Source organism: Bubalus kerabau, chromosome 5 (genome assembly GCF_029407905.1).
Source record: "Bubalus kerabau isolate K-KA32 ecotype Philippines breed swamp buffalo chromosome 5, PCC_UOA_SB_1v2, whole genome shotgun sequence".
In the NCBI taxonomy this organism is placed as follows: Eukaryota; Metazoa; Chordata; class Mammalia; order Artiodactyla; family Bovidae; genus Bubalus; species Bubalus kerabau.
The window spans coordinates 128699465-128724483 of NC_073628.1; the positions used below are offsets into that span (position 1 = coordinate 128699465).

General features: G+C 55.0%; 1 protein-coding gene across 1 annotated transcript in view; it reads left to right on the forward strand.

The window, feature by feature from the left end:
* Positions 1-25019, forward strand: part of LAMB3 (laminin subunit beta 3) — a 191276-nt gene that overhangs the window by 165096 nt on the left and 1161 nt on the right. The window contains exons 6-23 of the mRNA XM_055583108.1: positions 197-270; positions 4635-4826; positions 5330-5393; positions 5747-5940; positions 7804-7924; positions 8669-8857; positions 11044-11199; positions 11527-11723; positions 11923-12034; positions 12651-13029; positions 14388-14548; positions 14687-14907; positions 15191-15388; positions 15941-16085; positions 19797-20004; positions 21305-21446; positions 21841-22017; positions 22998-23151. Coding sequence (XP_055439083.1) covers positions 197-270; positions 4635-4826; positions 5330-5393; positions 5747-5940; positions 7804-7924; positions 8669-8857; positions 11044-11199; positions 11527-11723; positions 11923-12034; positions 12651-13029; positions 14388-14548; positions 14687-14907; positions 15191-15388; positions 15941-16085; positions 19797-20004; positions 21305-21446; positions 21841-22017; positions 22998-23151 — 3084 coding nt within the window. The remainder of the gene's footprint in view (positions 1-196; positions 271-4634; positions 4827-5329; positions 5394-5746; positions 5941-7803; positions 7925-8668; positions 8858-11043; positions 11200-11526; positions 11724-11922; positions 12035-12650; positions 13030-14387; positions 14549-14686; positions 14908-15190; positions 15389-15940; positions 16086-19796; positions 20005-21304; positions 21447-21840; positions 22018-22997; positions 23152-25019) is intronic.

Consider the following 25019-nt stretch of genomic DNA (forward strand, 5'->3'; position numbering starts at 1 on the left):
TTTTAAAGACATCAAGGGACAGTGGGAAGAAAATTTGGCCGAGAAGACATGGGATCTTGAGTAAGTGCTATAGGTAGAAACGTACTGGTACCACGCCTCTCTGAGAGGGAGATGGGAAAATCAGAGTTAGATTTCCTGGAGCCTGAGAAGGTAGACAGTCTCTGCTCTAAAGTTCCTGGGTTTTGTGTCTTTCCAGATGTGAGCCCTGTCTTTCTGCAGCTGGACCTGGACGGGAAATTCCAGCTTCAGGACATCATGATGGATTTTAAGGTGTGTTTCCTGGGTATGGCAGTGGATAAGAGAGGGGGGACTCTGGGCCATGTGGGCTTGGACTCATGGGGAGCTCAGGCTGGAGGTGATGGTACCACATGCGGGGTGGGTCTCTCTTCCTCAGGTTGGGGCAACACTTAACTCTGAGCCTATATCATGGTGATAGCAGAGGCACCACTTCCGGGAGATCAGTGGCACCTCCAGGCCCCCTGTTATCCTCTACCTTTCTGCACCTCCCATCCTTAGCCCATCTAATTAATTCAGCTCTTCCAAGACCAATTATACTTATACAGTTGTGTAATGACAGCGTATACGGTTGTGTATACTCTGTGTATACTCTGTTTTAATAACTTTGCTGATGAGATGGAGTTTAACCAACAGCAAGGAACTGGCCAAGCCACATGTGAGATGTGCTTTCAGAGCCATCAGCTCGTTCAGTGCCATTACTTGTCAGGTTTTGCTTTGAGTCTAGCCTTTGGAGATATGCCTTTTGGAGGGCACATTTTCATTCATTAGTGACAGGGTCTTTCCTTTTCCTTTACAGAGATTTGATTTTATTCCTTCTACAGGAATATTCAAATATTTAATGATAAATCTTGGTTGATGAGAATAGATGATCAGGATAGGTAATATTGAACTGTGAATATAAAGCAATAGGACCTAATATCCTATATGACTGAGGAAGTTGCTGTAAGAACCTGACCTCAAGAATGATAAAAGGGAAAGTGTTAGTTGCTCAGTCATGTCCAACTCTTTGCAACTCCATAGACTGTAGCCCACCAGGTTCCTCTGTCCATGGAATTCTCCAGGCAAGGATATTGGGTGGGTTGCATTCCCTTCTCCAGGGGATCTTCCTGACCCAGGGAAGGTGCAGGGTCTCCAGGGAAGACCCCTGGCCCAGTGCAGGGGTCTCCTGCATTGCAGGCAGATTCTTTACCTTCTGAGTCACCAAAGAAGCCTCAAGAATAGGTGTCAAGTATTTTGAGAAATGCTAGAGCCATTTGAATAAATGCCCAGTCCCTAATGATGACAACTATGAAGGGCAACATTCATTTGGATGGATACTCATAGTCTTATTGCTTTGTCATCACCCATTCGTTTATTTGTCCATTCTTGCTACACACATATTGAACATCGATTATATGTTGCTAAACAGCTGAATAAAACTAGATCACAATCCTCAAGTTGCTTTGGTATATATAGAAGACAAAGAACCAGTAGCAAGACAGTGGGACGTGTGCTCTGATGCTGGTAGGAAGAAGTACTAGGGACATTAGCAAGGGGGCACCCAGCTTGATCTCTCTTTGGTGGGGATGGTCAGAGAATACACCCACAGAAAGATGAAACTTCTTAGGCCGGTAATAGCCCAGGAGAAGGTTACGGTCATTCCAGGCAAAGAGAATAGCAAAGTACAAAGACCAAGAAGCAAGAGACAAGAATGTATATAATTGGGGGAGGGGGCAAAAGAATGCACACAGGGTCTAGAAGGGCAAATGTGTATATGGTGGTGAGAGGTAAGGATATGGGAGGCTACAGACTGAAGAGAGATGAGTTTACAGGTGGGAATGGGGAGAAGGAGAGTGGATGAAAGATTCGTGTATTCATTCAGCAAATGTACTGAATGACTACTACGTGCTAGATGCTGGGGCACAACTGTGAACCAGCTGGACGGGGTGCTTGTGGTTTACTGTCGTGGCTCTCAACCAGGTTATATTTGGCCATTTATAGACCCATTTGTGGTTGGCACAGCTGTGGTCAAGCTACTGACATCTAGTGCATGGAGGTCAGGGGTGCTGCTAACCATCCTATAATGACGAGGCTGGTCCCCATGGCAAGGCATTAATCAACTCCAGATATTAACAGTGCCAAGCCAAGGTTGGGAAACCCTGATCTGGTGGGAGAAAAATAATAAAAAAAAAAAAAACCAGGGAACCAACAGATAAGTAATGGGAAATTGCGGTGACATTTACGACGGCAGCAGATGAGATCCCAGAATAGGAAATGATGCGGTGGGTGGGCAGAGTGTGGGCAGAAGAACGCAGGTTAGGTGGGTATAAAAAGATCTCTGTGAGGAAGTGACATTTAGCTGAGAACAAAAGAAAGAACCCACCAGGGGAGAGGAGTATCCCAGGCCAAGGAAGCCACGTGAACAAAGGCTCTGAGGAGGGAGCAAATGGGCTGTGACTGAGGGCGTGAGGAGATGGAGGTGCACAGTGGCACGGTCAGGAGTTCAGATTTATTCAGGAAGAGCAAGCAGAGGACTTGGATAGATAATCCTCTATCTATCCTCTATGCCTCATAGATAATGCCTCTGATAAAGGAGGGCGTACAGAGGGCCAACGGGTCCATGAAAAGATGCTCAGCATCGTTAGCCATCAGGGAAAAGCAAGTGGAAACCACAATGAGCTGGCACTTCACACCTGTCAGAATGGCTATCATCAAGATCAGGGTGGCCTAGCAGGTAGGATTCCAGGCTTTCACTGCCATGGCCTGGGTTTAATCCCTGTAGTCGGGGAACATCCCGCAAGCCGTGTGGTGCGGCCAAAGTAAAACAGATGAGGTAAGTGTTGGTGAGGGTGTGGAGAAAAGGGAACACTTGTTTACTCTTAGAGGGAATGTAGACTGGTGCAGCCACTGTGGAAAGCAGCATGAAAGTTCCTCAAAAGGTTATTAGAAAAAAAGTCTACCATATGATCCTGCAATCCCACTTCTGGTTGTATACTGGAAGGAAATGAAGTCACTGTCTCAAAGAGATGTCTGTAACGCCCATGTTCATCGCAGTATTATTCACAATAACCAGGAGATGCAAACAACCTAAGTGTCTATCAATGGATGAATGGGTAAAGAAAATGTCATGTACACACACACACACACACACACATGTGTGTACACACACACACACACACACACACACACGGAGTCTAGAATATTCAGCCATGAAGAAGGAGGGAGATCTTGGGACAACATGAATGGATTTTGAGGGCATTCTGCTAAGTGAACTAAGACAGACAGATGAATACCACATGTCTTCACATATATGAAAGAAAGTGAAAGTGAAGTCGCTCAATTGTGACTGACACTTTGCAACCCCATGGACTGTAGCCTACCAGGCTCCTCTGTCCATGGGATTTTCCAGGCAAGAGTACTGGAGTGGGCTGCCATTTCCTTCTCTAGGGGATCTTCCCAACCCAGGAATCGAACCTAGGTCTCCTGCATTGCAGACAGACGCTTTACCGTCTGAGCCACCAAGGAAGCCCTATATAGGGAATCTTAAAGACCTGAACTCATCAACATAGAGACGAAGATGGCGATTGCCAGGGGCTGGAGGGAGGAAGAAATGGGTGTGGGGTGCTGCTCATAGGATATAAAGGTCCAGGTATAAGATGCATAAGTTCTGAAGATCTGATGGACAACATGGTGAGCATTATAATTATTAACACTGTACTAGACACCTGGAAGTCGTTAAGAGAGTAGACCTGAAATGTTGTCATGACACAGGAAAAGATTATTATGTAAGAGGATAGACATGTTAACTCACTTTATTGTATTAATCATTCTGTAATATATACGACTATCAAATCATCACATTTGATATACCTTAAACTGGCGTATATTGCACATCCATAATATCTCAATAAAGCTTGGAAAGAAACAGTGGGGAAGCCATTGGAAGGATTTGAGGAGAGAAGAGTCATAGCCCGTTTTACATTTTAGAAAGGAAGTTCTCTTTGTGTGGAGGCTGGGTTTTTGAACCGAAAGAAGTTTTCCAAGCTGGGAGCTGTCAGCATAAAGACAACACGGAGAGCCATGAGAAATGGATGGAATCACTGAGGGCAGAAGTAGGCCAGTGCAGACCCGTCGAAGGGTCTCATGCAGGGAGCCATGTGATCAGATAACCCTGCAGGTGAAGTGTGGGGGCGTGGCTTGGAAAGGCTGAGGCTGGGCTTGAGTTCTAGGCTGTTGCAGGAATCCAGGCTGAGCACGATCAGGGACCTGAGCTCTGACCATGGATGTGGGAGAAAAAAGAGGAAAGGACAGAATCAGTGTTTGGCTGTAGGAAGCCCAGTGGGAGAATTTTCTGGACTCACTGCCTGGGTGGTGGACTGAGTAGGGATCGTGCCTTCTGGAAGTCAGATCTGCTTTCTGTTAGTTTGCAGAAGCAGGGAAAACCTGCTGGGGCCCGTGGTTTGCCAGCAGGATCAGACCGCAGTGCCCCTGAGCCCACTTGCTCCGTGCAGCCCTCCTTCTCCCTCCTCACTGGGGTTCTCAGGGGCCGCCAGCACTTAAAAGTGTCTTTCTGTGACCGTGTCCCCCAGGCGGGATCACTCAGGCCTCCCTCACCCCCCGACTGTGTGTCCCTGCAGGGTCCCGTGCCTGCTGGCTTGCTGATCGAGCGCTCCTCGGACTTCGGCAAGACCTGGCAGGTGTACCAGTACCTGGCTGCTGACTGCGGCTCTGCCTTCCCCTGGGTCCACCAGGGCCAACCCCAGGGCTGGCAGGATGCTCGGTGCCAGACTCTGCCCCAGAGGCCTAACGGGCACCTGAATGGGGCCAAGGTAGGAGAGGGCACCCTGAAAAATAGGCATGGGGAGAGGTTTCCCACTTTCCGTCACTCACGTGGTCATCCAGGCTTTGGGGAATCCATGAGAACCCTCCCCTTCCTTTGGGCAGAGCCTTGCTATCTTTCCTGAGCTCCCCAACAGTGGCCCCTCTAGGAGAAGTACGTGTGAGTGCATGCTCAGTCATGTCTGGCTGCGACCCCATGGACTGTAGGGGTCCTCTGTCCTCGCCAAGATCCTCTGTCCATGGGATTCTCCAGGCAAGAATGCTGGAGTGGGGTGCCATTTCCTCCTCCAGGGGATCTTCCTAACCCAGGGATCAAACCCACATCTCTTGCGGCTCCACGTAGGCAGGCATATGTTTACCCCTGTGCCACCTGGGAAGGAGCCCTCTGGACACCCTCAAGACATTTGGCAGGGCATCAAATGGAAAAGAGGACTTCTGGGCTTGGCCACAGCTCACCTCTTCCTGGGTCTCCCCTTACCCCACCTCTCTGCAGGTCCGGCTCAACCTTATGGATTTAGCCTCTGGGATCCCAGCCACACAAAGTCAAAAAATTCAAGGTCAGTGTGGCTACTCCTCTAGCCCGTGGGACTGTGGATAGAGAACAAAATAGGCTTGTAGCTCAGATCATGGACATTTCCTAGTCTTTGCTGCCTCTGTCAGCATGGTTGGATTGAATACCCGCCCTGCTTAAGCTCGTAGGGGTATGGTGCTGGCCAACCACTCATAAGGCCTGAGTCAGTGTTGTGGGGGGTCTTTTCTGTTGTAGGAGGCTTGGGGAAGATGGGTAGTGAGACCAGAGTTCCTTTCCTTATTGTCCTGCCCTAGAAGACTCTGTGTCTAAATTCTTTTTTTTTTTTTTCCTTTCCCCCCCATACCTGCCCCCTCCCTCCTTGCTGTTCGTTCCCCGCAGAGCTGGGGGAGATCACCAACTTGAGGGTCAACTTCACCAAGCTGGCGCCTGTGCCCCAGAGGGGCTACCACCCTCCCAGCGCCTACTACGCTGTGTCCCAGTTGCGTCTGCAAGGGAGCTGCCTCTGTCATGGCCATGCGGACCGCTGTGCCCCCAGTTCCAGAACTCCTGCCAGCCCCTCCAGCACCGTGCAGGTGGCAGCCCAGGGTGGGAAGGGAGAGGGGAGTGGGCGTGGCAGACTGTGGGCATCCTCGGGACCCCTGGAGAGGGGTGGGGCCCTAGATTGAAGACTTGAGTATTTACTGTTTTAGCGATGGCGAAGATGAGTGTAAATGGTTATCGTTTTCAAGGTCCCATTTGGTAGCATTTCTTTGGACCTGCTTTATTATTTGAGATGATTTTTATTCAGTAATATAGATGTAAGTATAAGTATACATGTAAGTAGAAGTATATGCATGGGTATTGCAGGGAGCTTAAGGCATTGATTCTTAGCCCTGATCATATATCATAATTTCCTGGGGAGCTAAAAAGATCACTTGGATCCCTACCTCAGACACTCTAATTGTATTATTATTATTTAAAGCTCCCGGTGATTCTAACATCTTGCCAGGATTGAGAGTCCCTGGTTTGGGGGACTTTGAAGTCCCATTTAGAGGTGAGATATGGGACAGGAGGAGAGAACAGCGGCTAACACGGATGCTAAGTTTACCCCCGAGCAGCTGAGTCAGATGTGTCAGGGATAGAAAGGGAAGCTCCAGCTTAACAAGTGACCCAGGGGCGTTTGCTGGGAAGCCAGGCTTGAGAGCCATCAGCAGAGGAGAGAGACCCTTGGACCAAGAAGCAGAGGGAGCTGTCATTTCACTTTCCTGCTTCTACAATATTAACAATCAGGAGCAGGATACTTGTTCTAGTGATAAAGGCACACGATGAAATCCTATCAGGTGGCCTGCTAGGGAAAATAAGGGGACAGGAACATTGTGCAGCCTTTTCCTTTCCACTTTCTGGGCCAGTGCTTCCCCCAGGCTGCAGAGGAGGCCAGAGGGACACTGGCACCACGGATGTGTCAGCCGTTAGGGCCCCAAAACACAAGACCAGAACACAGGCTGAGTGTGATCGCTGGCATATAAGAATGTAGAGGAGGGCGAGGGCCTGCCCAGCCGCGGTGGTTCTCAACTCTGGCTACACCATGGAAACACCAGTTTATAAAGGACTGATGTCTGGGCCTTGTCCCTGAGATTGGATGGAGTTGGGCCTGGGCATTTATATATATAAAGCTCCTCAAATAATGCTTAAGTGCATCCAGAGTTGAAATCCATGGAGTTAGAGGGAGCAGGCAGGCCTGATGAAGGATGTGCCATTCCAGCTGGGAAGGATCTTGCTGGTGAATAGAGGGGGAAGGGACTTCTAGGAAGGAAGCAAAGCATCAGTACAGGCCACAAGGTGGGGAGACGTGGGGCTTGTACAGGGAGCAGCCAGGTCAGCTCAGCTGTGCTCTTAGGGGCAAGTGGAGGGCGAGCATGGAGCAAGCACAGTGCAGGTCCTCGATGCCAGCCAGTGGGTGGTGAGCTTAATTTGGAGGACGATTAGCACACAATTGCTATTCTATTTCTGTACCTTAATGAGTCTAGTAACAATTCATCATCACAGTCTCATTAGCCAAACAACTGCAGTCATAGCTTGTTGGAATATAAATCTCCAGAGGGCCCACAAGAATTGCAGTTTACCAACAAGGCTGTGGGAGCAACCTTCCAGGCGCTGTTTTGCATTGGGCGGTATGGGGATGGCCAAATGCAAGGACCGGGCTTTTAAAAACCCAACAGGAGGAGCAGTGTAGATGTGCATGCATACAAACACACATGTACGTACACACGCACATGTGCACCACACAAGCCGGCCTCTGGGAGTGTCAGAGGAGCTCAGTGCAGGCTGGAGGAGCTGGGGTCCGAGCTGGACCCTGGGGTCTAAGCCGAGCGGAAGGGTCAGAGCGGAGAGGGCAGGTCTGTCCCTGGGACGCTCCTGTGATGGTTCCTCCTGGTGACCGATGGCCCCGCCCCCAGGTGCATGAGGTCTGCGTCTGCCAACACAACACCGCCGGCCCCAACTGTGAGCGCTGCGCGCCCTTCTACAACAACCGGCCCTGGAGACCCGCGGAAGACCAGGACCCCCACGAATGCCAGAGTATGAGCCTGGGACCCCCACCTCCCCTGCAACCACTGGCTGGGGTGCTGGCCCCTCTGGGCCATGATGACCTCCTCTGGGACACGGGGAGAATCTCGTCTTTATTATTAATACTTAAATCTAAACCGATTGCCCCGTAACTAAAGCTCTCTTTGCTCTTTGGGGAGGAGAGGGCCTGTGAGTCACATCCTCCCACCGCCCAGACCTCACAGGGACCACGGGCGGGTTCATACTTCTGATGCCACAGGCCGTTTGTGCTAACCCAGGTCCTCCTTCCTCCAGCCTCTCCAGTGCTTTATCCTGTGTAGGTCACACTTGGTCTCCCTGTTGTCATTCTTTCTCTTTCAGATGGGCCCCTGGGGGCAGGGCCCTTCCCTCCATAAATGAGGACAGCCAGGGTCCCAGCCTAGAGAAGGAAAGTGACCCAGCAGGAGACCCATGGTGGCAGTAGGGGAGGGTTGGCATGGGATGTTTGAACAGCTCTCTCTTTGGCCCCACACGGATATCATCCTGGGATGAATCCCCACACTGGGAGTCGGGAGGCCCATGTTCTCCGTTTTCCTTTCTTACTGGCTGTATGAACTGAAATAAATTAGACAAGCCTCCCTGGGTCTCAGTTTCCCGTTTTTCAGACCTGGGCATCTTACAGAGTCACTGGGGATGCCAGCGAGTTAGCATGGAGCATGCTTTGCAGATGCCAACGATGCCGGTCTAGTGTTCAACCCCAGGAATCTCCTTTTTCAGGATGTGACTGCAACGGACACTCAGAGACATGTCACTTTGACCCAGCCGTGTTTGCTGCCAGCCAGGGGGCGCATGGAGGTGTGTGTGACAACTGCCGGGACCACACTGAGGGCAGGAACTGTGAACGCTGTCAGCTGCACTACTTCCGGAACCGGCGTCCTGGGGCTCCCATTCAGGAGACCTGTATCCGTGAGTAGGGGCTCATCTGTCTATTAATCTGCTCTGGGCTCAACAGAGCACACGTCCCTGGGGACTCACATGCCCTCAGGAAGCATGAAGACTTGGGGGCAATTGTTTTGACTTGGCCGTGCCTTCCTAAGCGAGTCACCCAGCCTCTCTGGGTGTCAGTCAATTGGTCAGTCAGTCATTACGTAGAACTTATTTTGAGTATGCTGCTGCTTAGTCACTTCAGTCGTGTCCGACTCTGCGACCCCATGGGCTGCAGCCTGCCAGGCTCCTCTGTCCCTGGGATTCTCCAGGTGAGAATACTGGAGTGGGTTGCCAGGCCCTGCTCCAGGGGAATTTTCCCAACCCAGGGATTGAACCCGGGTCTCCTGCATTGCAAGCAGATTCTTTGTCATCTGAGCCACCAGGGAAGCCCTTTTTGAACATAGGAAAGAAAAAAGTTAATATCAGATACAGTTGCTGCTGTCAGGAAACACACAGACTGTTTGGTAGTAGAAACCATACACACAGGAAAATGAAGGCGCACTTGGCCCATTTACTTGCCTTTACCAGATCCAACCAGTCCATTCTGAAGGAGATCAGCCCTGGGATTTCTTTGGAAGGACTGATGCTAAAGCTGAAACTCCAGTACTTTGGCCACCTCATGAGAAGAGTTGACTCATTGGAAAAGACTCTGATGCTGGGAGGGATTGAGGGCAGGAGAAGAAGGGGATGACAGAGGATGAGATGGCTGGATGGCATCACTGACTCGATGGACGTGAGTCTGAGTGAACTCTGGGAGTTGGTGATGGACAGGGAGGCCTGGCGTGCTGCAATTCATGGGGTCACAAAGAGTCGAACATGACTGAGCGACTGAACTGAACCAGGTTGTAATGTGGCTAGCTTATTTTTCTGTTTCTGCCAGCATTAAGAACTCCTCTATGGCAGGGATTATTCTTGTAACCTTGGGCCCTAGCACAATGACAGATGAATAACTGATGCTCCAGAAATGTTTACTGAAGAAACATAAGAGACCCAGGAGTGACTAAACACATTCACAGGGGTCAGTGGGGCTTCCTGGGTGGCTCAGCGGTAAAGAACCCACCTGCAATGCAGGGGCCCCAAGAGATGCAGGTTCAATCCCTGGGTCAGGAAGACCCCCTGGAGAAGAAAATGGCAACCCACTCCAGTATTCTTGCCTGGAGAATCTCATGGACAGAGGGGCCTGGCAAGCTATAGTTTGTGGAGTTTGAAAGAGTCAGACGCAACTGAAGCGACTTAGTACGCATGCAGCGAGGGCCAGTGAGTTTGTACAATTTGAATCGAAAGCACTCTGATTCAGGTGGATTAATCAGGCAAAACTTTCCAGAAGTAAGAGTCTCTATTTTGAAAGCTGTGAAAGGGGCCCTGGTGTTAGGGTGAAAGAAAGTTGGTTCACTTGCTGTTGATATTATCTGCTTATGGAAAGAATGAGAAAAGCTTGAGTTTGACTTCTATTTCCAGCACTACTTGCCATATGACCTTGAGTATGTTATTGGAACATCTCTGAGCCTCAGTTTCCTCATCTGTACAATAGGGATAAGCATGGTCAATTCTCAGGGTTGTGATAGGATTACATAAGGCAACACGTAAGAGTGCCCAGCTCAGTGCTGGCCACAGAGTGGTTTGTTCAGTATATCATGCCAACTGAAACTTTTGTACTACATAACGTGTGCCAAGGACTTCCCTGGTAGCTCAGCTAGCAATGCAGGAGAATCCACATTGCAATGAGTTCCAAAGACTCTGCCTGCAATGCTGGAAACCCCGGTTTGATTCCTAGGTTGGGAAGATCCCCTGGAGAAGGAATAGACTACACAGTCCAGTATTCTTGTCTGGAGAATCCCAAGGACAGAGGAAGCTGGCGGGCTGCAGTCCACGGGGTCCCAAAGAGTCAGAAGCGACTGAGCGACTAAGCACAGCACAGCACAGCAACACGTGCCAAGCCCTGTGCTACCTGCTTTATTCCTCATAAGAGGCCCTATAAGTGTTATATAATTATCCCCATTTTATAGATGAGCAAACTGAGGCACAGGGGACCTTAAATAACTTGACTAAGGTGGTCAGGTCGTAAGCCAGGAAGTGGGGTGGGGGGGATAAGAATTTGAACCAGAATGCACTCCCAATGCTCTGCTTTTCCTCTCTGCCTCCCTGGTGCCGCCTTTGTCTTGCAGCCTGCGAGTGTGATCCCGACGGGGCAGTGCCTGGAGCGCCCTGTGACCCCCTGACTGGCCAGTGTGTGTGCAAGGAGCACGTGCAGGGGGAACGCTGTGATCTGTGCAAGCCGGGGTTCACGGGGCTTACCTTCTCCAACCCGCAGGGCTGCCACCGTGAGTAGAGGGTCCCAGCCTGCCGTGGGGCGGGGCAGCGGCCCTGGGGCCGGCCCTGCTCCCCGTGCGCGGTGTGCCGGGGGCTGTGCCAGCAGCCTCCTGCAGGCCTGGCCTGGAAGGGGGACAGAGCCCGCCCCGGGGGAGGCGGGCGGCTGGCCAAGTGGCCAGGTGCTGGGACTGGAGGGAAAGCGTGGCGGCCTGGCTTTCCAGGTTTTCTGCGGGGGAGCGGCCCCGCCGGGTTCGCCTCCCTGATGCGTGTCCTCTGGGGGGTGGTGGGGACAGATCTGGGTGCCCCGCCCCCAGCTCAGCGGCCCCTCTCCTGTGCAGGGTGTGACTGCAGTGTCCTGGGCGCCCGGCGGGACGTGCCGTGTGACGAGGAGACTGGGCGCTGCCTGTGTCTGCCCCACGTGGTGGGCCCCAAGTGTGACCAATGTGCCCCCCACCACTGGAAGCTGGCCAGCGGCCGGGGCTGCGAGCCCTGTGCCTGCGACCCGCACAACTCCCTCGGCCCCCAGTGCAACCAGGTACCTGCGGGCTGGCCCCCACGCCCCTGGAGAGCCCCCGGAACGTCCCTCCCTGTGGCTCTCGGCCTTGGCAGGCCCGAATACGTGCGCCTGCGGCGGGGCCGTCCTGGGTCTGACTGCGGAGCTTGTGTCCTGGCGGGAGCCCCTGCGGCTCGGGTGCGCCGGGGAGTCCCGCTCGCTGACCCGCTCTCCCCCGCAGTTCACAGGGCAGTGTGCCTGTCGGGAAGGCTTCGGGGGCCTGACCTGCCGTGCCGCAGCCATCCGCCAGTGTCCCGACAGGACCTATGGAGAGGCAGCCGCGGGATGCCGAGGTGCGCTGTCTGAGTGGCGGGGGCTACCCCGTGGGGGGTGCGTGCTCGGGTGCGCTTGTGCTGGGGGGCGTGTGGGTCTGTGGTGTCTGGTCCACGGGGGCTGGGCCCTGGCAGCCCGTGAGAGTACTTGTCCCCTGCTAGCCCATCCCCATGTCCCCGTGTCCCCGTGTCCCGGTGACAGGAGGGCTGCTTTGCGCCTCTCTTCCCTGAGAAAGCGTCTCCCAGCTGTGGGGCAACCCCCTCCTCCCTCTCCACGGATGCAGAAAGTGAGCCCCGCGGTGGTCAGTTTGGCAAGTGGTGGCAAGAGCAAGCAGACCCCAGTCTGTTCCCAGCCCTGTTGCCCCCGGCGGGGTTGCTCCCCGTCTCTGGGCCTCGGCTTCCTCGCCTGGGAAGGGGCACCCTGCCTCGGGTGCTTGCGCCAGTGATGGCGGGAGAGCAAGCGTGCCCACCCCGCCAGAGCGGGTGCGGGTCAGAGTGCGCGTGCGCTGGGGGAGCGAAGCTCGGGGCCGCGCCTGCACGAAGGGGCTGCTGAGTGAGCCCCGCTGCCCTCGCCGTGGCTCCCCGGCAGACGCGCGCCTGGAGCGCTGACCCCTGACCATCCTTTCTCCCGCCCCAGCCTGTGACTGCGACTTCCGGGGCACCGAGGGGCCAGGCTGTGACAAGGCCTCGGGCCGCTGCCTCTGCCGCCCCGGCTTGACGGGGCCGCGCTGCGACCAGTGCCAGCGGGGCTACTGCGACCGCGCCCCGGTGTGCGTGGCCTGCCACCCCTGCTTCCAGACCTACGACGGCGGCCTCCGGGAGCAGGCCCTCCGCCTGGCCGGCCTCCGCAACGCCTCCGCCGGCCTGTGGCCCCAGCCGGGCCTGGAGGACCATGGCCTGGCCTCACGGATGCTGGACGCAAAGAGCAAGATGGAGCAGATCCAAGCCACCCTCGGCGATGCCTTGGTCACGGAGGAGGAGGTGGCCCAGGTGGCCAATGCCGTCTTCTCCATCAGGTCATTCCCTCTCCCCACCGAGCTGTTGGAGTCCACGCAGGGGCCCATATTGCTTACAGCCCTTTACCATCTACCAAGCCTTTTCCTAGGGCTTCCCTGGTGACTCAGAAGATAAAGAACTTTCCTGCAATGCAGGAGACCCAGGTTCGATCCCTGGGTCGGGAAGATCCCCTAGAGGAGGGAATGGCAACCCACTCTGGTAGTCTTGCCTGGAGAATCCCATGGACAGAGGATTAGTCTGTCTAGGGCTGGTCCATGGGGTCACAAAGAGTCGGATAAGGCCGAGCAACTTCCACGTCTCACTTTCAAGCCTTTTCTTGGACGCCTCTCTTTTTCATCGTCACTGCAGTCCTGGGAGGTTGGTGGGATGGGTGTTACTATGTCGGTCTTGCCAGTGAGGGAATGGGCACAGCTTGGTGACATGACAGAACCAGCTATCCACAGAGGGGCAGAGTGGGGGACCAGGAGTGCAGGCGCCAGCCCAAGCGCCTGGTGCTCCTGCGGGCGTCAGCTCTGGATGAGTCACCCTGGTCGAGGGCATCCGAGAGGCAGGGCTCTGAAAATAACTTGTGTTTGCCTTTGGAATGGGAGCGGTCCCACCCACAGCCCCCTCCTACCAGCAGAGGCCTCTTCTCAGTGAGGTTTGGTTCCGAAGTTTTCAAAATGAGTTTTGCCTTCCCTGAGCCCTCGCTGACTCGCTGACCATGGGGGGCCCGAGCCACCCCAGTATGCGGTTGGCCTCGGTCTCAGAGCTGAGCAGGGAGCCTGTGGGTATCTAATGGGCTGGGCGTGCCGGCCTGGAGGGGCCTCCTGAAGGATGGTGCACGTGGAGCAGAGGCTGGCCACGGAGAAAGGGAGGCTAGTGGCAGGGACTGGTCAGGTGGAGCTGCAGAGGGCCGGGGAGGGGGGAGTCTCTGCAAACTCAGTGACCATGGGTCAGGGCAGTTGACCCCATTTGGGCAGAAATGGACTGACAGGTCAGCAGCTCTGGGAGCCCTGGTGGGGAGAGGAGAGACCCGGGTGCCCAGGGTCTAGGCATGGCTGATGGCAGCCTGTAGGGACCCCAGGAGGAGAGGGTCAGGGAAGCTCCTTGTGGAAGCTGGTGTGGGGACGCAGAGGAGAGCTGGGAGCCTTAGGCTCACACCCATCCAGGAGAGAGAGGTTTTTCTGGATCTGCCTGCGTATGGATGGAGGGAGATGATGCTGGCTTTAGCGTGGCAGAATCCTCTCCCGTCTGCAGCTTTCCCTGATGGCCTCTGTTTCTCCTGACTTGGTAGCTGTTTCTCCGGGGGCATGGCTGGGTCTGGGGAGGCAGCCCCTCTCCTGTATTTTAGTGGAAACTTCTCCCCCTACCTTAGGCGGACGCTTCAGGGCCTACAGCTTGATTTGCCCCTGGAGGAGGAGACCTTGTCCCTCCCGGGAGACCTGGGGAGTCTGGACAGGAGCTTCAATCGCCTCCTCGTCACATATCAGAGCAAGAGGGAGCAGTTTGAAAAGATAAGCAGTGCCGACCCTTCAGGTGAGCGGGGTGAGGGGGGAGCATGGAGACCCCACGCCGGGCCAGGCTTCAGCTCCCCTCCCGCTGGTCCTCCGCCTCCTGGCCTGGGGGGTCCAGGGCTGGCTCAGTGAACCTCTGTTCTTTCCCCTCCTGCACCAGGAGCCTTCCGCATGCTGACTGCAGCCCATCAGCGGTCATCCCAGGCTGCTCAGCAGGTCTCGGACAGCTCCCGCCGGTTGCTGCAGCTCAGGGATAGCCGGAGAGAGGCGGAGAGGCTGGAGCAGCAGGTGGTAGGAGGACCAGGAGCCGGTGGTCCCCAGCTCGCGGCCCTGAGGCTGGAGATGGCCTCCGTGCCTGATCTGACGCCCACCATCAACCAGGTGATGCCTGTTGCAGAGCCCGACTTTCCCCCTCTGGCCCCCTGGCCCGGCTTGTCACACACCAACGGCTGCCCCGCCGTTCCCATGGGGGCTGTGTAGCCTGCACCGCCACCCCACCCATCCTGACCCTCAGCCCCTGCATGGGCTGCTCAGCAGCAACCACGCCAACCAGTTTCTGGGGGCCTGGTTGCCACAGAGATGTCTGTTGGCTTCCCAGGTGTGGGATGGGAGTGGTTGTTGCAGAGCCTCGGGGACCCCTTTTGACACCCCCATCTCTCCGCAGCTCTGTGGGGGCTCCAGGGAGATGCCTTGCACCCCGGGAGCCTGCCCTGGGGAGCTCTGTCCCCGAGACAACGGCACGGCCTGTGGCTCCCGCTGCAGAGGCGCCCTCCCCAGGGCAGGCGGGGCCTTGCGGACGGCGGGGCAGGTGGCCGAGCAGCTGCGGGCCTTCGGCGCCCAGCTCCAGCAGACCAGGCAGATGGTAGGTGTGGCGGGTGGCGGTGGGCACCCGTAGTCGGGGGAGGCAGAGGGGACAGAGCCCCCGGGCGAGTCAGAGCTCCCGTTTGGCAGCCAGGAGACACAATCCCAGAGGTGTCGGCTGACTTGCCCGCATGGCCCCACAGCCAGTGGGGCATCTCAGGTGACTCCAGTGGTAAAGAACCCGCCTGCTGGTGCAGGAGACATAAGGAACTCAGGTTCAGTTTCCCCTGGAGGAGGGCATGGCAGCCCACTCCAGTACTCTGGCATGGAGAATTCCCATGGACAGAGGAGCCTGGTGGGCTACAGTTCATGGAGTCACGAAAGACTCGGACATGACCTAAGTGACTTAGCAGGCGGCAGGCATCACGGCAAGTGAGAGATGGAGGCCAGTGTTTCTACATCACTTCTTGTGAGGCCAAACAAAACTAGTTACACGTCTCCCAGGTGGATCCTGGGTAGCCGATGCCTGCAGACCCCCACCCCCTCCATGGGGGCCGCCAAGAGGCTCCCTCGGGAGCTTTGACCCCCGCTGACCCACAGTGTGTGTCCGCAGATCAGGGCAGCGGAGGAGGCCGCCTCGCAGGTCCAGTCGGACACTCAGCGCCTGGAGACACAGGTGAGCGCCAGCCGCTCCCAGATGGAGGAGGATGTCAGACGCACGCGGCTCCTTATCCGGCAGGTGCGGGAGTTCCTCTCAGGTGAGCCGGTCCTCACCCTCCCTTGGGCTGATGTGTCCACGCCTGCTGGCCCGTAGGGTCCTGTTCGCTGTCCCCCAATCCCCCACCCTCCACTTCCCATTCCTCCATCAGCGCCTCCTCACCCTTGACCAGTCCCTGTTTTCACCTGGGTGGCAGCTTCCTCTCCCATCTCCTTCCAGCCTGTTCTCCACCCAACAGCCTGAAGCATCTTTGAAACATGTGCAGGTGGGGTGGCATTCCACGCACACCTAACGTCCTTCATTCCACGGCCTCTGTCAATTCCTGGGTGTGGCTTGGACCCTGTCTATTTGACTCACGAACTGTCCTTGAACAGGCCAGCTCTCTATTTGACTCACAAACTGTCCTTGAACAGGTCAGCTCTCGCTAACCTCAGGGGTGCTCTCTCTCTTTCTCCGCCTGGGATGCTCTCCCCAAGGTGACTGATTCTTGCCCTCCAGGTCTGAGTGTACATATCTCCCTCGAGGGGACTTTCCTGATCACCTTCTCTGGTCATCCCCCTCCCCCAGCCCCCTCTGGAGTCGGCCCTTCGCCGCTCTGAGCCTTCTCGCTCTGAGCCTGTGGTTGTTGAATTCTTCTGTCAACGAGTGTGTTGCTTGTCTCCGCACCCGACTCGCAACTCCAAGAGGCCAGGGATGGCTGTGTGTCTTGTTCACTGTGTCCCTGAAAAAGCTCCCAGTGTTGGTTGAATGAGTAAAGGAGCCCGAGGCACTCCCGAGCTGCCCTGGGGAGTGGCAAAGATCCCAGCACAGGGCTCAGGAAATTTGTTGAACTTTGGGCAAGTTGCTTTTCTCTTTGCCTCCATGTTCGCTTCTGCCAACCGAGATGAGAGTATTTTACAAGTTTATTCTGGGCATCAAGCAACTGATGGAAAATGTGTTTTGAAAAATGAAAGGTTCCTCAAGAATATGAACCGATATTACTATATTTCTGGTCCCTGCCAGGGTATTTGCTTGGCTGGGAGCCAAGGGCCTGGTGTAACAGTATTTCCTCCTGCTATTATTGGGGTGCCTTGGCTCCAAGAGCCCAGAGCTCCCTCCTGAGTGCATGTGGCAGGTTGGAGAGAAGCAGGAAGGATCCGCCCGAGGTGCCCTGAGTGGCCCCAGGGCAGGCTGCAGTCAGCACCCCCTGGAGATCCTCAGAATGGAGATGTGCCGTGTGCATGCTGGCCAGTGGGGCCTGACAGTGGACGAAGGGGCAGGCCAGAGTTTGGGGCTCAGCCTCCCAGATAAGGAGGCCTTGCCCCCAAGTGAAGCCGAGTAAGGCTGACCGTCCCCCCCTCCCCCCGCCTCCTGCATCGACCCCGGACATGAGAGGGGGTCGGGAGCCTCTCCTTGGGGTGCTGCCCCGGCTCCTGTGAATGGGCAGGGAGCTGCCGGGCTGCGGGATGCCTGCTGCCCCCTCAACTCAGATTGAGTCCTGGGACAGGACGCAGGGCAGAGAGGAGAAGAGGGGCCTCAGCCAGGACGGGAAGGAGCCAGGGCGGTTCTTACAGTCTCCAAGGCCGTGGGTTCTCGTGTCCAGGCTCCTACTGCAGCGGCATGCGTAGCAGCTGCTGTGGGCACACAGGGTCACCCAGCGAGGGCGGGAGAGCGTGAGGCCAGCGGGGGAGGAAGGGGACCCTGTCTTTCCCAGGTCTTTAATGGGAGTGACAAAAATAATAAATCAGGTGTACGGAGTTCTTACTAAGTGCCAGGCACTGTTCTAAAGTGCTTCACGTGTATTACATTATTTAATCCTGCATGCCTGCCACTTTGTAGATGAGGACGCCAGACACAGGGACGTTAAGAAGCCTGCCCACGGGCACCCAGCTTGGAGCGGGTGTGGGTAGGGCTCGCCTAACTCCAGGGTCCACACTCTAGATCACTGCACTCTGAGATGGAGGCCCCCCACCTCGCCACACACACACACACACACTTGCTTCCTTGTGTTTGCTTATATTCATCTTCTTGCTTTCTCTCCCCTGCTCTGCCTTGCACCTGCTAATTCCTATCCACCCTCTAAGCATCCTCTAAGTATCTCAGTCTCCAGGAAGCCTCTCTGGACCCGTCAGAGCGGGTTAGCCGCCCCCCAAGGGCACCTAAGTGGTTAGATGCCCCTCCACAGGTGCCGCCCTCAGACCCTGTGCTTGGCCCCATCACCCAGGGTTGTGCTCCCTTGTCTCGCTAGATTCCAAGCTCCATGAGGGCAGGGACCAAGTCCAATCTGGTTTGCAGCCTCTGCGCCCCACGTCCTGCTGCTCAGAGCAGTGAAAGTTTGCTGAGCCCACCCTGAGACTCAGAAGCCCACGAAACTGTGTGACTCAGACCAAGCCCTCAGGCGAAGCTGAAGTGAAACGGAATGGAGGAAGGGCAGGCGCTTGGTGGGGGTGTGCTAGCCGTGGGTGGCTGTCTAGGAAGGCGTGTCTAAGCCGCGTTTTGAGAGTAGGACTCTGGGTTAGGCGAGCAGTTGATGGTCTCTACTGGGAGGTCCTTGTGAAAGCAGGTGGTTGGGGAAAATCTCACTTGATTAAACTCAGCTGCAGTCATGCCCTGGGCTCCTGTGATGTGCTGCTCTGGCCCCGTAAGAACCCAGCAGCAAAGAGGCATGGTTTCCACCTTCCAGGAATGTCCTTCCACCTGGCACGGGGAGGGAATTTAGTCTGGGACCTGTGTAGCCACCTGGTAAGGAAGCTTTTGATTGCAGAATAAGGCTAGACCTGGGGCCCCCAGAAAAGTCCCAGTCACGGGGCAAACCATCTGGATAGGCGATGCCCCCTTCCTTCCCACAGCGGTACCAGTGGAATCTGTAGAGTGACCATGGGGAAGGAAAAACCATCTCTGTACGTCTGATCTTACTTTCTGACCCGGAGGTGGTTTGTGAAATTCCTGATAATTGTTTCCTATCAGCTCCTTTCCCAGATCGGGAGACTGAGCTCAGAGAAGCTAGCTAACTTGGCCTAGGTGGCTTGAGTAGAAAAGGGGAAGCCTGGGTCTGGAGCCCCTTCAGCCACTCATTTGCTGTATACAGAGCACCTCCGAGTGCCAGGCACCGTGCTGGGCTATAGCCGTGGCTGAATGGCAGCCCCTGTCCTCACGTTGCTTACGTTCTAGTGGGGAGTCAGACGGAAGATCCAACAAACGAGTAAATTGTTCAGCATGTGGGTGGTGATAAACGTTCGGGAGAATGATGAAGCTGAGTATGAGGAGAGGGAACGTTGGCAGAGGGTGCAGATTACCACCCTCGATCAGATGGCCAGGGCCCACCTCGCTCAGAAGGTGACATGTGAGCAAAGCCCCGATGATCTTGACCTGCCTTTGCACAAACGAGCACTCTGGCCCGAGGTGGAGGGGGCACGTGGCAGGGGTCTTATTGCCAAGGAAGCAGTTCCAGTTCCTGGCTGGTGTCCCCACTCCGGGGCCGCTTACGTCTGCGCTCCAGGCATTGTTTGGGGCCAGCTGCCTGGCACCGCCTCCTCTCTCCAGCCTGCAACTTCCTGTGGTGCCACATAGTTGCCACAGCTGTGCCAGCACCCCTCCTCCCACAGCAAGGTGCCCGGAAATTCTCAGAGCAGGGTGCCTGGGAGGGGAGGGCGGCCGCTATGTGGGCAGGCTAGACGGAGATGCCACGGGTGCCGCTGGGCCTGGGGGAGGCCTCTGACCTTGGGGGAACGTGGCTAGGCTCCCCAAGTCCAATGGGCGGCTTGTCTTCCAGACCCCGACACCGACACGGCCACCATCCAGGAGGTCAGCGAGGCTGTGCTGGCCCTGTGGCTGCCCACCGACTCGGCCACAGTCCTGCAGAAGATGAACGAGATCCAGGCCATCGCGGCCAGGCTCCCCAACGTGGACCTGGTGCTGTCCCAGACCAAGCAGGATGTTGCTCGGGCTCGCAGGCTGCAGGCCGAGGCCGAGCAGGCCAGGTATGGCCTGGCGTCCTGAACTCTTCTCCCAGGACTGGGCTGGGGTTTTGCTCCCTGGCTGTGTGGCTGGAAGCAAGAGAGGAACCTCTATAAATCAGAGGGGTCCTGGGAGACACGAGGGGTGCTGACTATGGTGGCAGATGGTCAGGTGATACCCAGCGTCCAGGCTCAGGTTCACTCAGCATGGCCCCGCCTTCCATACTGGACACCGTCCCCAAGGGCCACCTCAGCTCTTGTGGTTGGGGAAGTTCAGTTCAGTTCAGTTGCTCAGTCGTGTCCATCTCTTTGGGACCCCATGGACCACAGCACACCAGGCCTCCCTGTCCATCACCAACTCCTGGAACTTGCTCAAACTCATGTCCATTGAGTCGGTGATACCATCCAACCATCTCATCCTCTGTCGTCCCCTTCTCCCACCTTCAATCTTTCCCAGGATCAGGGTATTTTCCAACAAGTCAGCTCTTCACATCAGGTGGCTAAAGTATTGGAGTTTCAACTTCAACATCAGTCCTTCCAATGAATATTCAGGACTGATTTCCTTTAGGATGGACTGGTTGGATCTCCTTGTAGTCCAAGGGACTCTCAAGAGTCTTTTCCAACACCACAGTTCAAAAGCATCAATTCTTTGGCGCTCAGCTTTCTTTATAGTCCAACTCTCACATCCATACATGACTACTAGAAAAACCATAGCCTTGACTAGATGGACCTTTGTTGGCAAAGTAATGTCTCTGCTTTTTAATATGCTGCTAGGTTGGTCATAACTTTTCTTCCAAGGAGTAAGCATCTTTTAATTTCACGGCTACAGTCATCATCTGCAGTGATTTTGGAGCCCTAAGAAGTAAAGTTAGCCACTGTTTCCACTGTTTTCCCATCTATTTGCCATGAAGTGATGGGACCAGATGCCATGATCTTAGTTTTCTGAATGTTGAGCTTTAAATCAACTTTTTGACTCTCCTCTTTCACTTTCATCACGAGGTGTTCATCACTTTCATCACGTGGTTGGGGAAAGCGCGCTTTATTAAACTCGGCCGTAATCATGGCCTGGGCTCCTGCAGTGTGCTGTGCTGGCCCCCAGAGGAGACAGCAGTAAAGAGGCTTGGTTTCCACCTTCCAGGAATATCCTTCCATCTGGCACGGGGAGGGGGCTTGCTAGGGTCCTGGAATGGAAAGCTACTACCGAGTTAGTTCTCGGCCTCTTTCCTTGGCTGGAGAAGGTACTGTCCGGGACTGGAGAGCACCTTCACTCAGAGCTCTCCCCTGAGTGAATTCTCCGCTGTCCCTTGTGCCCGTCCCGCCCCAGGAGCCGGGCCCACGCGGTGGAGGGCCAGGTGGAGGAAGTCCTGGGGGCCCTGAGGCAGGGCACGCTGGCGCTGCAGGAGGCCCAGGACACCATGCGGGGCACCCGCCGCTCCATGCGGCTCATCCAGGACAGGGTCGCTGAGGTAAGTGTCCCACGTGGGGGAATGAATGTTCAGACCCGGGCGCGAGGCAGAGACAATGTCAGGAAGGGACCTGGCTGGGAGCTGAGATGGGGCCCTAAAGAATCAGGAGCTACAAGCCTTGGGCCTGGCTTCGAGCTTTTAGTTTTCTGGCCTCGTGGCTGATGCAGAAGCAGGGGTGGCCTCTGAGCTCTAGCAGGAGTAAGGGGGGATGGTCAGCTGAGCCGGTGAAGGCTGGGAGGCTTGCATGCTGGGGGCAGTTAGGGGATTGGATGGGGGTGATAGTGATGCCCTGATTGGAGGCATCAGTTTTTGTGGCCCAAAAACTGGAAAGAAGACTGAAGGTCGCTGCCTATGAGACCCACCCCAAACCCCCATTCTCTCTTTTTCCACCAAGGTTCAGCAGGTACTGGGACCAGCAGAAAGACTGGTGACCAGCATGACGCAGCAGCTGGGGGGCTTCCGAGCACGGATGGAGGAGCTTGGCCGCCGGGCCAGGCAACAGCAGGCACAGGCAGCCCAGGCCCGACAGCTGGCAGAGGAAGCCAGCAAGGAGGTGCTGGGCGCCCAGGAGGTACGAAGAGGGCAGAGAGAGCCCGAGGAAGCACTGTCAGTGGGAGCAGGAGTGGGCTCTGTACACTTGATAAGACCACGGCTCCAAAGCATTTTGCATGGGCATGGTCGCTTCAGTCCTGTCCGGCTGTTTGTGATCCCATGGACTGTAGCCCGCCAGGCTCCTCTGTCCATGGAAATTCTCCAGGCAAGAATATTGGAGTGGGTTGCCATGCCCTCCTCCAGGGGATCTTCCTGGCCCAGGGATCGAACCTGTCTCTTATGTCTCCTGCATTGGCAGGTGGGTTTTTTACTTTTAGCATCACCTGGGAAGCATCCCCCCCACCCCGCCCCGCCCAAAGCACTTTAAGTACCAGTTACTCTGAAATATACCTGGGGTGGGGGGGTATGTGGAGCTTCTGGATTCTTACACCTTTGGCTGTGTTTGGTGGAGCCACTTTGGGGATGTTGGAAACAGCTGGTCCATTTCCTCTCCTTTCACAGACAAAGTGGATTTTGTCCAGGCACAACGCTTGTCTACAAAGCAAGGCTCTTGACACCCGACCCAGAGCTTATCCTCTGTCTGTGGCTTCCCAGCCCAGACAGGCACTCTTGATTCAGCACAACCTGAGCCCCAACACTGTCAGAATTAGATCAGAGAGAAGGTCAGAGAGCCATTCTCAACATCTCCAGGGTACCGGTGGTCCTCGTACAATGGCCAAGCTGCCAGGCATGCTATTACGTGACAGCCATGTATCCGGCCCTGCGCTGGCAGTGAGCTGGGAAGTGACAGGCTCTGCGGATGGAGGGAAGTACAGAAATTAAGGTGTGGTTTGTGGCCCAGGGGCTTTTATAGAGCAGACCCACCCCATGGGGGATATTAAAAGGCACCTCATCTCCGTGTCCGGATGTGGGTGATATCAACTCCTTTAGCCAAAGGCCTTTAGGACTTTGGACGATGGTGATGATGGTGATGCAGAAACGGTTTTACCTTTTTTTCAGGGATTTGAGAGGGTAAAGCAAAAATATGCTGAGTTGAAGGACAGGTTGGATCAGAGCTCCATGCTGGGAGAACAGGGCAGCCGGATTCTGAGCGTCAAGACGGAGGCGGAGGAACTGTTTGGGGAGACCATGGCGATGATGGACAGGATGAGAGGTGAGGGAGTGGTCCAGGGCCTTGGACCGCGGGGCATCCCTGAAGGCTGCTGCCAACCCAGGGTTTCTGAGGCCCACCCTTTGGAGCTAGCAGTGCTAGGGGAGTGAGAGCAATTGGGATTTCCCGAGTGCCTAACAGGAACAAGGCCTAGAATGGGGCTGTGAGGAATGTGGTGATGTTCGCAAAACTAGGCCTGCCTTTGAGGAGCTTGCAATTAAGAGGGGGGCATTTTTTCCTGTTGGCCATTAGCTTCATGAAACTGCATTTAACAGTACAAGGAGGTCTGTGATGAAAGCCTGAATAATAGGCGCTTGAGGGGCTCAGAGGATACATAATGTCAGAGAGAAATGTTCAGTGATGGTAGTGTTCAAAAAAGAAAAAAAGATCAGATTTGAGGTGGGCCTGGAAGGATGAGGCTGTGAGGAGGAGGAGGGGCATCAGGACAGGGTGATTAGGGAGGAACTAGAGGATGTGGGCAGGACCACCCTCCTGGAGAGGAGGGTTGACGAGGACAAAACCAGTGGTAGCGAAGGAGCAAGGAGACACGTGGCTGGTGCCCATGGCCGACCCGCACGCCAGGAGGAGGGGGATAGACACAGCCCTGGAGGCAGTAGGAAACCATCCAGCAAGTTGTAATGAATGGAGCTTTTGAAAGCGTTCTGAGGCTCCCCAGAAAGGCGAACAGGGGCTTCCAGGCTCAGTTTCTTAGGATGCGATGATGGGGTCATGGCCCTGGGGTGCCCTGTGAATGCCACGACCAGAGTTTCTTTGAATTTTGGAGAAAGCTTTTGACAAAATTCTGTTTGGCTAGCCAGACGGATGGAATGGAGAAAGGGGGGGCTGGTGAGTCGACAGTGAGTGGATTCGAGGCTGTGGCCAGCCGCACCTGAAGTGGGAGGTGCGAGGGGCTGACCCAGTTGGAGGAGCCCAGTCCTGGGCCAGTGCCTACCCTGCCCTTGTCCATCAGCGTTCTATATGAAGACAGAGAATGTGCTAATCAAATCTGGGGATGGCAGGTAGCAGATTCACTGGGTAACAGAACTAGCATTCTGAGTCTCAGAAGGATGGGCTGAAGCTAACAGGATACAATTAAGTGAAGAGAAACATTCTCTCTCAACCTGGCATTGTCTGCACTCAGAAGTATAGCTCAGGTAAGGCCCGGCTACTCAGAGGCTAATGTAGCTAAAAACTTTATGACTGGTAAGTGATAAATGCTTACAAATTGTTACTCACCTGAAAAAGATGCAGGAATTTTGATATAAGCCAGAAGTGCCTTGCTCCTGACAGAAGAGCTAATAAACACAAAGCAGCCAAAATAAGGGGAGTAATGGCTCAAGGGTGATATTAAAAATATTTAGTAACTGGTGTGTCTTACACCTACTACCAGCCAGGAAAAAACTCAGTGAAGCAAGCATTTACCTGCTTGCTGGAATTTACCTTTAATTGCAGGGTTATGGGGAAGATCATGCATAGGGAGCCCCTAGGAATGAGAACAGAGGAGGAGAAGAGCAGCTATTAAAACGTCACTACTTATTATGGCCCATAGGTCCATATGGGAGCCTACTGACTGAATGTCAACCTGGTAATAACCCCTGCTACACTCCACTGATAGTCTCACCTGGGAGATGGGGTTCAGTGGGGGCCAGTATATCTCCAGAAGAGATATTGACGGACCAGTGTACATCAGGGGTCAGGGCGGCGGTGAGCAGAGTTGGGAAGTAGGGAAGGCCTAGAGATTCTATCAGGTGAGGCATGGAGGAAGGAACTAGGGCGGTTTCCTCTGGGGAAGACGAGGCTCAGACATGTGAAGGACTGCCATGTGGGAGGCATAGCAGATTGAGTCTTAACAGCCCAGGAGACAGACCCAG